The sequence below is a fragment of the Clinocottus analis genome, unplaced genomic scaffold (assembly GCF_023055335.1).
Source record: "Clinocottus analis isolate CAN_PGR_092001 unplaced genomic scaffold, fCliAna1.0.p SCAF_2, whole genome shotgun sequence".
Lineage (NCBI taxonomy): Eukaryota > Metazoa > Chordata > Actinopteri > Perciformes > Cottidae > Clinocottus > Clinocottus analis.
Window position 1 is genome coordinate 20,722,816 of NW_027175931.1, and position 13,709 is coordinate 20,736,524.

At 39.0% G+C, this 13,709-nt stretch overlaps 4 protein-coding genes across 5 annotated transcripts; 1 reads left to right on the forward strand and 3 right to left on the reverse strand.

Moving 5' to 3' along the window:
• Nucleotides 1-93: 93 nt before the first annotated feature.
• Nucleotides 94-3,179, reverse strand: LOC137790693 (post-GPI attachment to proteins factor 2-like). 2 transcript variants are annotated; one of them, XM_068585147.1, is made up of 6 exons: nt 2,928-3,179; nt 2,538-2,719; nt 2,202-2,451; nt 1,726-1,832; nt 1,523-1,631; nt 94-1,405 (listed from the first exon to the last, which is right to left on the reverse strand). In XM_068585147.1, the coding sequence occupies exons 2-6, from the start codon at nt 2,703-2,705 to the stop codon at nt 1,275-1,277; spliced, it is 765 nt and encodes a 254-aa protein (XP_068441248.1). In that variant the 5' UTR covers nt 2,706-2,719; nt 2,928-3,179; the 3' UTR covers nt 94-1,274. The 2 variants fall into 2 exon arrangements, with proteins under 2 accessions (XP_068441248.1, XP_068441247.1); XM_068585146.1 differs by having other exon boundaries at nt 2,538-3,179.
• Nucleotides 3,180-3,618: 439 nt separating this feature from the next.
• On the forward strand, nt 3,619-6,927 carry chrna10a (cholinergic receptor, nicotinic, alpha 10a). Its single transcript, XM_068585376.1, has 5 exons — nt 3,619-3,746; nt 4,466-4,611; nt 4,718-4,872; nt 5,366-5,898; nt 5,978-6,927. The coding sequence occupies exons 1-5, from the start codon at nt 3,686-3,688 to the stop codon at nt 6,676-6,678; spliced, it is 1,596 nt and encodes a 531-aa protein (XP_068441477.1). The 5' UTR covers nt 3,619-3,685; the 3' UTR covers nt 6,679-6,927.
• Nucleotides 6,928-8,419: 1,492 nt separating this feature from the next.
• Nucleotides 8,420-9,337, reverse strand: LOC137790509 (olfactory receptor 52N5-like). The gene has a single exon (XM_068584820.1). It carries the CDS (start codon nt 9,335-9,337, stop codon nt 8,420-8,422), a length of 918 nt encoding a protein of 305 aa, XP_068440921.1.
• A 3,017-nt stretch (nt 9,338-12,354) lies between these two features.
• LOC137790557 (olfactory receptor 52N5-like) lies at nt 12,355-13,272 on the reverse strand. The gene has a single exon (XM_068584903.1). It carries the CDS (start codon nt 13,270-13,272, stop codon nt 12,355-12,357), a length of 918 nt encoding a protein of 305 aa, XP_068441004.1.
• Nucleotides 13,273-13,709: the final 437 nt, after the last annotated feature.

Genomic DNA, 13,709 nt, shown 5'->3' on the forward strand with positions numbered 1-13,709 from the left:
AATTGTATTTAAATGTATTGTAATGAAAAAGTAACACATTAGTTTTTAAATGTTTTGTTTGTTTAATTGAGTTTCTTTTCATGTAAAGTAATTCAATTGTTTGTAAGACAACGCACTTCATTCCAATGTTATGCTTTAACATTTCAACAAATTGTGCTTGCTTGATTTTGCTTGCATTTAACATATTGTGATAAATATTGTCAGGACTATATATAGGATATATGTCAGGAAACTGTTGTTGACCAATTCTAGACATAATGTCTAACTTTATATGTATATGTAGTCTGTATGTTGGAGGTCTTTTTAATCATTTAACTGATCTTAATTTACGCTAGCAAGCAAAACAACAACATGAAGAAAAGAATTAAAGGGTTTTGAGTTTGTTATAAATTGATATGATTCAAAGTTCTTGCGGCAAAAGAGAAACTTCTTGCTACTAGTGGCCAATACTTGCATCATCAGGGTTTGTGGGGAGGATGACGCAAAGCTTCAGGGTAAGTATTGTCTAAGGATATTATACCCTCATATCTAAACACAATAATTTAAAGTAGACTTATACTACATTCTATAATGATGGACAATTTTCAAAATGGTGGATAAAGTAACTTTAAGCAGAATAATGGATCAAATACATACACCAAGGTGCATTAAGTGCTGATCGCTATTAAAGAAACATTACAGAGATTTGCCTTTTTACATGGCCACCGGGCCAATGAGCTTTTATCCAGCAGCAAGAACTTTTGGGTCAAAGTTAGGGACACCATGTGTTATAATATATAATATAATAGGTTATAATGCCTGCTGCAGATGAACAACAGGGCATTGAGGACACATGTACTACAGAGAATTCACATTCGAGAACTGCTGCATGATCTCAACTGTTGACTGTATTTAAAAATGTAGACCAAACATGCAGTTGTTGAAGGACTGTCACTTTACTTTGGCACACTTACAATAAGACCACATCTTGTTGTTGTGCATTGTACAAAAGTTAAAATTGAACATTGCATAGAAATGTAGTACTGTGTGTAAAGGTGAAGGTATCCGTGAATGAGACATTGAGGCTAAAACAATACACTTACAGCTTACTCAATTGACCATACAGTATAGCACATGTGCTTGTCTGGCATCTTCCTTCAAGGACTGAAGAGCCGTCATCATGGAAATATGTGGAAAAGGCCTTCATCCCTCTCTTCCCCTTGGGCAGTATCAAGGCTGTTAACATCAAGTGATTGTGTGGTTGTACATTCAGCACTTAGTCCTTGAGTTTCTAGTCAGAAGTCTTTATCTTCAGAGGTGGAAATGACCATAACCTCTCGGCTCTTAAAGTCCCACACTGCTGTGAGATGGAAGGCCATGTTGGAGAAGACCACGAGATACTCAAACAAGGCAAATAAAGTGTAGCCTGTGAAAAGAAGAAACAGAGCTACATGATGAGCATATGTTGTGTCATTTTCCTCCAGGCACTGTTATCTCCTCCTACAGATAAGATCAAAATGATCAAACTTAATAGCTGACTTACTCCCCGGTTCGCAGTACATGTTGTGTTTCCAATAAAAGAATCCGGCGAAAGCACAGAAGGATATGTAAAGAAGTAAGAAGCGCACTTTCCAACAGTGAGACTTGACATCCTGTAAGGACAAAAATTAAAATGAGAAATGAGTTGAGCTGCTGCAAATGGCCTGAGAGATTTCAGTCTTTTGTGAGGAACGTGGCATTCTTTACCTCAGGACTTAATGAATACTTCTTGATAGTCTTCCATAAACGGCAGGTTATCAGCATGTAGATAAGGGAACTGACAAGGAAGAGCACAAAGCCTTCCTTATGTACAACTAAGGAGCAAAAATATAAGAAGAGAGGAGGACATTTGGTTATCGTAATAATGAATTTCAAAATAAAAGACTTTCAGTCCATGATCAGTGGCCCAAGGCTATATTGTACTTCAAACAAGTGAAAATATCAATCTTTTTTTTTATTAATACAAATGTGATGTATAAATATATCGGTTTTGAATAGAAATTAGGTTTAGTTTGCAATTTTCAAATCAACTTCTCTACGCCGAATAGAAAAGCACCAACATTTCAAAGCCTCCAAATGCATTGAAGCATGTGCAAGTCAAACCAAAAAATATGTTGATTTTAAAATGTAAATCAAAGGGAAAGCGGAGGTTCCCCTCCAATAATAACCATGGGTTAACTCACAGTATGTTTCACTTGATGACACATATGTGAGGAGTAAGAGGCCAAGGTTTTCAAAAACAGAAAAGGCCAGGCTGAAGCAACTGAGTGAGCTCTCCGGGAACCTCGAGGCAAAACGTGTCTTGTAAAATTTGAAATAGGTAAAAGCCACCAGGAGCCTCGGGGCCGAGTGCAGTCCGATACAGAACCGCCATATGTAGCACTCTGGGCTCAGGCTTATCGAGGCACTGATAGATGGCAGGTAGTTAGGGACCTGGGAACACAAAAGTGAGAATTTAGTACATCCTGAGTACCTCAAGAAAAACATGGCTGGCACAATTTGCAAAATAAGGAAATTACCTGGCAATGTGTACCAGTCGAGTCCTCGTAATGAAAAGCAGAGGATATGAAGACGCAGGTTATCAATCCAAGTAGTGGGAGGCACACAGTACACGCAACAAAGGTGCTGAACGAGAGCCTGATGACCAGGGGCCTCTCATGTCCTAAGATACTGGAGCCTTGTAGCATCTTGGTCTGAAACACTGGGCAATGCCTCATTTAAAAACATCTTGCAAAGGCCATATGATTCACTTTTTCTCAATACAATAGGCTACATATGAGGTATTTGTGATGTGCTCACATATACATGCTGCCAATATATGTACTCAGTTATTTGGGGACATTTTTATACACATAATTAATAATAACTGAACATCTGAATACATTTTTTTAAAAAAAGAATCAACCTACCTCCACTAGGTTTGCTGTTTACCAATAACTGCCGCCGATCACTGCACGCGCTTGGCTTGTCAATAACTCCGCTATTACAATAACATTCATGATATCATGAGCTGGTGATCTAATGTTACATTCCTCCAACACCTTTTGCATCCAATAAATTATACTTGATTTTCTCCCGAAAGACGACCAGAGGCGCGCGGGTGCAGCATCCTCGCCCTTTTGCGGCAGACAGCGCGAGGAGCACACAGCCAGTGCATGAAAACCATCGGCACCCGGAAGAGAAAGCGAGCGGAGGAGAGTGCTTAGGATGCTGCGTTAGGGCGGCGCAGCCTATCAAAAATGATGCCCAGATCACAGACTATCATGGTAAATGTGCTCTAAAAGGTGTCTCTTATAAATAATAACGCACATTTTTAATAATACAAATATTGCTTGTTTGCTATAGGGACTGAAGCTCTCCACGGTGTCGCCGGAGAGCAAACAAATCACTCGTTTGCATTTTTTATTTATTCATTATTTTTTTTACAATTGTATTTTATCAAGTGCATACTGTACGTAAGTGTGACTTGCTGTGAGGACTGTGGTTTGCATTTGGGTACCACGTGATGCTGCCCCGCCTTTCGTCCATCTCTCGTGTATCAGCTGCATTTGCTCTCAGTTCGATTTGCTGCTCCTCTGCTCGTGATCTTTAGTCAATGAAACTCTATACTCTATAGGGACACAGCAGCCCAGATGCTCTTGGGCTCGAGATCATTTGTTTCAGCAACATGAAACAATGGAGAACTCAAACTTTATGCCGCTTGCTTCTGTGTGTCAGTATTTTATCAAGTAAGTTTCCATTCATTTTATTTATTTGAATTCATCCCATCTGTTTGAAAATTATGCGTTTTGTATTGTCTGGTGATTATTGCAGTTTTATGTCCATTCCAAACTTTCATCCTCGCCAAGGTGACTATGATTTTAAAAACATGTGCATAAAATAATCTCTAAAATAACATTTTTTTAGAGTACAATTTCATGGATCATTAATTTTCCTCCCAGATTTCCATTCCTCTTCTAAGCAAGCCCACAATCCGAAAACCAGTTGTTCAGGGATTTGCTATCATTATAATCCAGCAGACCTTCTTTGTATTGAGCTTAGAGGCTGTATTGAAACAGCGATTCAGGGTGAACATCTGGCTGGCTCAAATCCATTGTTGACAGGAAGACAATCTCCAGCTAGAAAACACAAGTGTTTCCATTTTAAAACTACTCATACATCTCATATCAGGGTTCCTGGTTACATAATGGGACCAGTACAAGTTACTGCTGGCAGATATGTCTGAACTCTTTCTAGAGCTGTTTAGAAAGGCAATATGACATTCCTCTTTGTCCCTTTCTGCCACCTATCATGCATTCACATATTCTCCACAGCATCCACATCAGAAACTTTATGCCAGAAAATGGATTGATTCAAACTCTTCATATCAACTTGTGGCACGATTAACTGAAACACAACATGTGCTCTGTGGCAATATGACTGTAAATGGTTTATCTCCCTGTCTTAGCCTGTTGGTGTGCTCAGGGGAAATTCGCGCAGAAGCTCCTGAGTGATTTATTCACCAACTACACGAGCGCGCTGAGGCCTGTAGAGGACACCAACACCATACTGAATGTGACCCTGCAGATTACACTGTCACAAATTATTGACATGGTAAAACACCCAGGTGCACAGCAGATCTGTGCAGATACCCGCTCACTAATGCCTTGTTATACCTGATCATATCCCTGTGACACCTATAATTTCTAATGTTTTACAGGATGAGCGAAACCAAATTTTGACTGCATATTTATGGATACGGCAAGTGTGGGTTGATGCACACCTCAAATGGAATAAAGATGATTACGATGGACTCGATACCATACGCATACCTAGTAGTTATGTATGGAGACCTGATATAGTCCTATATAACAGGTAGGTCTGGCTGGTATTGAGTTAATCATTCAGTGACTATCCCAGTGTGGCCTCTTTTGGTCAGGATAAAAGGCACAAGCTGGACAGTCCTTGAAGCCATTTCTCACAGGAGTGTCCAGGCCTCTGTCTGCTTTTCATACAGAAGAATGCTGAGAAGAAAAAACACATACTGAAAATATACAATTTAAGTCAGAGGTATGACTTTTATGACAATAGAGGAAGGAAGTATTGCATAAGTCGATTTTCGACGGGGGAGCACTTAGAAATAGCCTAATAACAGAACAACTATTCGCACAATAACATGCAGACACATGTTAACACAAACACTTAGCGTTACCGAAACGGTATAAAACGCAGACAACTCTGAGGAAATGTGTGGATTCTCCCCTCAGTTTGTGCACATGTGTCTTTGTATTCTGATCAAGTTTCTCTGTCCACCTTCTCCAGGAACTCTAAATACGATCTTGGTATGAACATGTTTTTTGTTTTTTAGTGCTGATAACCACTTCACCGGCTCCATGGACACCAATGTGGTGATCCGGCATGATGGCCAGATTATGTGGGATTCCCCTGCTATCACAAAGAGCTCCTGCAAAGTCGACGTGTCTTTCTTCCCCTTCGATTCTCAGCAGTGCAGATTCACATACGGCTCCTGGACCTACAACGGTAACCAGCTGGACATCCTGAATGCCTTGGAGAGCGCTGACCTGGCGGACCTGGTGGAAAATGTGGAGTGGGAGGTGCTGGGAATGCCGGCCAAGAAGAACATCATTCTGTATGGCTGCTGCGCTGACCCTTACCCGGATGTGACCTACACACTGAAACTAAATAGGAGAGCGTCCTTTTATGTCTACAACTTGCTCATACCATGCGTGATGATCTCTTTCCTGGCACCGCTGGGCTTCTACCTGCCCGCTGACTCGGGAGAGAAGGTGTCTTTGGGTGTCACCGTGATGCTGGCACTCACTGTCTTTCAGCTGTTGGTTGCAGAGATCATGCCACCCTCTGAGAATGTGCCCCTTATTGGTAAGGGCGATACAATTGGTTCAAATCCCAAAAATTGTAACTCTATGTTGATTTTTTCCTCTCTCCTTTGCTTCCGCAGGAAAGTATTACATTGCAACGATGACCATGATCACGGCCTCAACCGCCCTGACCATCTTTATCATGAACATACACCACTGTGGTCCGGATGCCAAGCCTGTTCCCAAGTGGGCCAAGAAAGTCATTCTGCAGTACATGGCCAGAATGTGTTTTGTCTACGAAGTCGGAGAGAACTGCTTGTCCCCACAGCCTGAGAATCAGCAGCCTCCACCGGTAAAGAACAACAACTGCAGCATAAATGGTCAGGCAGGACCAGGTGAAGAGGACTGCGCCTTCAAAATGGAGAGAGGACCTGAGACAGTGGGCTCCTTGAATGCCGAGGAGCGAGAAGACATGGATCAGATGATGAGCCCCATAGGCTCCATTGGGAAGAACCCCACCAACAACTACAGTGCTTGGAAGAATGGCGTGTTCATGAGCATGGACTGTGGAGAGGCAGGGGGTCAGAGGAGATCCAGAAAGGGAGGTGTGAGCGATGGGGAGAGAAGAGACAGAGAGGTTTCCTGCAACAGCCAAAGCAACGAGAGGCAGCTACTGCGTAACATTGAGTACATAGCCAACTGTTACAGAGACCAGAGGGCAACACAGAAAAGGACTGGGGAGTGGAAGAAAGTGGCTAAAGTTTTAGACCGCTTCTTCATGTGGATATTTTTCATCATGGTGTTTTTCATGAGCCTTCTCATCATGGGCAAAGCCATCTAACAGCAGATCTGAGAAGCGTTTCTCAATGACGATGTTAGTTTACCCGATAATTTAAATAACATTTAGATTGCACTTAGTTGTGGTCTATTCTGAAGTCTACCATCACCCACTTGACTGAAGTCCTAATTCTTAGAATTATATTTGTAATACAAGTGTTGTTCATTGGTTTTGTTGGGACAACTCACACTCACCAACTTCTGTCCCAATACTGTTTGAAAGTTACTCGGCTCAGCCAAGAAACAACAACAACAGACAACAAAAAGTCAGTTAGTAAATCAACAAATGTTTTTGACCATTGTGTTTTTTATTTTGAATAGATACAATGTGTATCAGTTTCATGAAGACAATATTTCCTTGTATCTGAAAGAATAAATCAAATATGTGACCCAAAGGAGCTGCACGCATTTCAAATATTCCTTTTTTTAATCTGTTATGGATATTGTTTTTGAGTAGTAGTGTAAAAAGGACAGTTCTAATATATATATATATATATATATATATATATATATATATATATATATATATATATATATATATATATATATATATATATATATATATTATTGCAACATATGTAATATACTGTGATAGACCTGAAGTGCTTTATTATGTAACTGTACTCTTATGACGTGAATCCGTGAAAGAAAGAGAATCATTACAGAGGAGTCAGCTGAGCGATACAACCAGGCAAGCCTCTGTACATTAAACCAGAGCAAGACAAAACAGCGTCTCAATGCAGCTCACACAGATTATCTATTAAATCCCCTGGATCATCACGATTTGATCTCTCTGTACATGTGTGCATTATCCTAAGTCGTTATGTCACAAAGCGAAACATGACTCATTAATCTCAACCAGAAAGGAAAGAAGAAGAAAAAAAAAACTTAATCAGCACAACTGTGCTGTGAATCAGTGTCAATTTGAAAAAAAGACAAGAACTGATAAGACCTCTGGTTGACCGTTTATCAAGAGATCATCCTACAACCTCTTGACATAAAAGGAAAGACAAGGAAAGCATTTCAAGTTTCATTCAGTATGTCACTATAGGATTATGTCATCTATTGAGAAAAGTTAAATCAATTGAAAAAAAAGACTTTAAACACCTCAAAAACAAAACAGCTGTTTATTCAGGAAATGTTAAGTATGTTCATGTAGGCTGTGTTTTTGGTTGGCTAAAATAATTGTAAGCACAATATTATATGCACAACTCGTCACGCTTTATTTTTGTATTGTATTGTTGTAATGTAGTGACACTGTATGAGTTGATTTCAGTCAAAGTCTGTTTTAAAAATGTGTATGCTTCATGAGACATTACCATTATCCCAGCAACTTTGTGGAAACAAAAACACAACCATACACTAATCTTATCATGATACTCCTTATCACAGGAACTGTTGAGGCAAGGCCAAAGGAAATTGTGATTATAGTGATTTTCATGCTATTCTAGTGTTGAGACAAAGAGGTTGGTAAAGAGCTTCTTAGAGCCAGTCGACTCTCATTCTATCGTCTATTGTTTATCATGAACTGAAGTTTAAAAATTAAACTTACAAATAGCACAAATGTATCCATAAACCACATTGAATTTGGTAACAGAAGACAATGAATTAAATACATGAATAAAAGAGGATGAAGAAATTTTTGCAACTTGAATAAAAATAGTTTCAAAGGAAACAGGTAACATGGGCTATGTGTCTCAATGTTCAAAGTCACAAAGTATGAAGAGATAAGAGAAACTATCAGGTCACTTTCTTTGCAGCATTTGGATAATTTTATCACGTAATAATCTTGATTGCATTCCATAAATGATTGGGTTTAAATTAGCGGGCACCACATGAAATAAAATGTAGGCAATTTTCCTTAAATCTGGGTAATTTGGAAAACGATGCAATATAATGGTTAAGAACCCGGACCAGAGCATAATAAGATAAAGAACAAGGTGGCTGGTACAGGTTTGAAATGCCTTGTTATTCAACTCTTTGTTTTTCTTGATCCAGCAGATGACAGCTATTCTGAAATAGGTCACAGCTATGCCTCCCATTGAGCAACTGAACAGCAAAACAGTGAAAAAGAGTCCATAGATGTTGTTGATGGACACATTCTCGCAGGAGAGCTTAAACAATGATGCGTTGTCACAGTAAGCATTTTGTATAACTGATCGACAGCGGGACAGCCTCACTGTGAGGCCTATCAAGACAGACACCAGCACTAGTGACACCGCCCATGCAGCCGCTGACAGCGCAACCACAGCTTTGGTAGTCATAATGGAGCTGTACCTCAAGGGATGACATATCGCCACGTATCTGTCGATTGCCATAATAATGAGAATCATATGCGAGGCGGATCCGAACGTGTGGCTGTAAAAGGCTTGAACCACACACTGGTTGTAGGTGATTAGCTTTTCTGTTGAAATGATGTGGGCCATCAACTGAGGCAGTAGGACCGTGTTACCTATGAGATCATTGATGGAAAGGTTACAGAAAAGAATGTACATGGGCTGGTGCAAACTCTTCTCAGTGATGATCAGCACCAGAAGCCCGATGTTGGTGAAAAGCAGAGTAAAGTAGACAAACAGCAGTAAGAAAAACAGAGGATACGTGAACTTTGGAGATATGTCGAAGCCTTGGATCTTTAAAATATCACTTGTCATGTTGCTTTCCATTCCCTTTGATCTGATGAAAGACAGAAAAGGGCTTTGTCAGAAGCTTTCGTAGTGATGGGTGGAACAACAAAGTTATCAGCAAACATTTATGTAGCATATTAGGCATACGACAAAGTGAAAGAAGGTTTAAAAAAAATTATAATAAATGAAATACTAACAACTTTACAACTAATGACAATACAAGAAAAGCATCAAACAAGTAATATGTTATGTTTAAAGATAATACTTACTTCTTTGACAATCAATTTTAGTTTCCTGCAGAAATACTGAGCACAAATGTGTTCCGTGACAACAGAACAATTACATTATGGATACAAATTAAGGATACATTTCTCACATTATGTACATTGATATGACACTAAAATTTATACTACAATGATGCAGAGCGTTATCCTACAAATTAATGTTCAGCCAAACCAACAAACCTCCTGCCTGTGGAGATGCGAATCACAACTCAGTGGCCAGATCTTGATCACTTTTATATCCAGTGAGTAAGTTGTGACGTCAATCCACTGTCCTCACCACCAGAGAGCGCCATTATTTTATCTTAAAAAGCTAAAGCTCTTATCATGGCCGTCCCCCTCAACTTAACTTTAGTCTTGCTTGCTTGGACACAGAAGCCCACTTCCAAATGGCCCCCGACACCTTCACCTATCTGCTTTGAGTTGAAGGTCTGCTTTATCAAGTGTTTTTCCTTTTTGTGTTTGTCATGAACACGTTCCGCATAAATGTAGTTCTACCCATTCAAACACTAACTTGTAAACTGCTCAAACAAAGACAGACGTCTAATATTGTCATACAGATGTCAACAACTAAAAGGATATATTCTATTTAAAATCATATATACCCTTGTCTTGATTGAAGTGTTGGATATTTACAGGGACCAGAGGAAACATTTGTATTTTATCAGGGAACAACATAAACAGTGTGTTCAGAAGTAAGGGTCACTGTTAGGGACAAGCCACTCCTTCTTTTGTCCATGTTTAGTTTTTTGCTTACCTTAAAGATGTATGGTAAAAACCAGCATTTGATTAACTTTATACAAAAGCAATTTCATGTTTTCTAGTTCAGTTCAATTTTTCTTCCTCAGTGACAAATGTCCAGTCTGTGTTGGCTTGAACAAGTGCATTGAACATCTTCTGATGTGTGGAAAGTCCTCCTCTTTCAGAGAAGAGGAAAGATTCAGAAGTAATACTGACTTAAACTGCTCTGCCATAGTGTATCAGACCGCGGGTCAGAGGCTTTGCGCATAACCGATTAATTTTCAATCTGGAGGCGGAGCGGCTCGCAGCAGCACCACTGCACTTTAAGAACAGAAACTACAGAACAATACGCGCTTTCACGTCGAGCCCAAGTCGGCAAGTCGTCAACACTGCCTGTCGTTGAGGCTACGGAGACGTGCACACACCAACATAAATCGCCTTCAAAGTAAAAGCAGTGCCGTTGTATTGCATTTACGTTGTGCATCTTATTTATTTCATATATATTTTTCATTTTTGATTGACCTCACGCGGGCCGGACTAGGAGAGCCGTAAGACCTCCAGGTCTGAACTATGCCATCTGGGAAAGATTTGAAGTGCAGCACCTGTGTGCGGTGGCGGTGATAAGCCCCTCCCAATGCAAAAAAATAAAAATGGCGTTAACTCATGATCAAATAATGAACACCATTGAAGGATTGAGAAGTTAATGTGTTATTAACGCGTTATTTGCCTAGCCCTAGCAATTACATGTCAGCAAAACTGGGTTGAAAATGAAAAGTCATGTTTGTCTTCCTCTACCTATACTCCATGCAATGACACTACAATCAAATCAAAATCTTAATTTTAATCAGTGTGCATCACACTTGACATATTAATTGAGGAACTATTTGAAAGGATTATAATTTGTCAAATTAAATTATTTACAACTTAGTTACAAATAGAAGATTTAGTAATGCAGCAGAGAAAAATGTCTGTAGATCAATATGTGTACGGATTAATATGTATAAGAAAATCTATGGGACAACGTGATAGCGGGAACGCCAAAAGAATGGAAATGCTCCAAAGGAAAGCCACAGGCAGCAGATACACACTGTGAATCACTGAAAGGCGAGAAAAATAATCAGTGAACTGAAAAAAAGGGTCAAATCAATTATCAATGAAACTCAAGGGTCCATCGTGTCCATTTCTCTTGGGTGAACGATTAGTCTTTTTATCTTGTCCTAATGTCCAAATAGCTTGTTTGTGTGCATGAAGAAGGTCTTTGTTCCCAAAGGCCTGATGTGACCACTTCAATGCACTGTTTCAATTAGTTTATTTCTTCTGGGACATATAAACAAATAAAGAAAGGCTGTATAATATGTCATGCATTACTTTTATGTATTGAGCCCATTGTCATATCTATTCATACAATGGATTTTTTGAATAACACATTGCAGTTTAATAGTGAGAAAACAAAACAAAGACTATGTTTTGAAACTCAATCTGCTCAAATATTTATCCACATTAACATATTTAAGGTAGATATTAAAGTTAAGGAGTCTAATGTGTGCAGGTTGTATATCACATGCAGCCTCACACGTTGCAAGTTAAAAACCAAAAAGAGCCTACGCTATGTGATTTTGGTAGGCTATTTGTAAGCACAATATTATATGCACAACAAGTCGTGTTTTATTTGTTTTATTGTATTGTTGTAATGTTGTGACACTGTATGAGTTGATTTCAGTCAAAGTCTGTTTTAAAAATGTGTATGCTTCATGACACATTACCATTATCCCAGCAACTCTGTGAATACAAATACACAACCATACACTAATCATGGACTGAAGTTTAAAAATTAAACTTGCAAATAGCACAAATGTATCCATAAACCACATTGAATTTGGTAACAGAAGACAATGGATAAAATACATGAATAAAAGAGGATGAAGACATTTTTGCAACTTGAATAAAAATAGTTTCAAAGGAAACAGGTAACATGGGCTATGTGTCTCAATGTTCAAAGTCACAAAGTATGAAGAGATAAGAGAAACTATCAGGTCACTTTCTTTGCAGCATTTGGATAATTTTATCGCGTAAAAATCTTGATTGCATTCCATAAATGATTGGGTTTAAATTAGCAGGCACCACATGAAATAAAATGGAGGCAATTTTCCTTAAATCTGGGTAATTTGGAAATCGATGCAATATAATGGTTAAGAACCCGGACCAGAGCATAATAAGATAAAGAACAAGGTGGCTGGTACAGGTTTGAAATGCCTTGTTATTCAACTCTTTGCTTTTCTTGATCCAGCAGATGACAGCTATTCTGAAATAGGTCACAGCTATGCCTCCCATTGAGCAACTGAACAGCAAAACAGTGAAAAAGAGTCCATAGATGTTGTTGATGGACACATTCTCGCAGGAGAGCTTAAACAATGATGCGTTGTCACAGTAAGCATTTTGTATAACTGATCGACAGCGGGACAGCCTCACTGTGAGGCCTATCAAGACAGACACCAGCACTAGTGACACCGCCCATGCAGCCGCTGACAGCGCAACCACAGCTTTGGTAGTCATAATGGAGCTGTACCTCAAGGGATGACATATCGCCACGTATCTGTCGATTGCCATAATAATGAGAATCATATGCGAGGCGGATCCGAACGTGTGGCTGTAAAAGGCTTGAACCACACACTGGTTGTAGGTGATGAACCACTCTGTTGAAATTATATTAGCCATCAGTTGAGGCAGTAGGATCGTGTTACCTATGAGATCATTGATGGAAAGGTTACAGAAAAGAATGTACATGGGCTGGTGCAAACTCTTCTCAATGATGATCAGCACCAGAAGCCCGATGTTGGTGAAAAGCAGAGTAAAGTAGACAAACAGCAGTAAGAAAAACAGAGGATACGTGAACTTTGGAGATATGTCAAAGCCTTGGATCTTTAAAATATTACTTGTCATGTTGCTTTCCATTCCGTTTGATCTGATGAAAGACAGAAAAGGGCTTTGTCAGAAGCTTTCGTAGTGATGGGTGGAACAACAAAGTTATCAACAAACATTTATGTAGCATATTAGGCATACGACAAAGTAAAAAAAAGTACAAAAATAAATAATAAATCATATACTTACAACTTCAAACTAAGGACAATACAAGAAAAGCATCAAATAATTAAATTGGTAATATTTTGTGTTTAAAGAAAATATATACTTCTTTGACAATTAATTTCAGTCTTTTGCAGAAATACTGAGCACAAATGTGTTCTGTGATGGTCAGTACAATTACATTCTGAACACAACGTTAAAGATACATTTGTCAATTTATATACATTGATATGACGCTAAAATTTACACCACAATGATGCAAAGCGTTATCCTGCACATTAATGTTCAGCCAAACCTACAAACCTCCT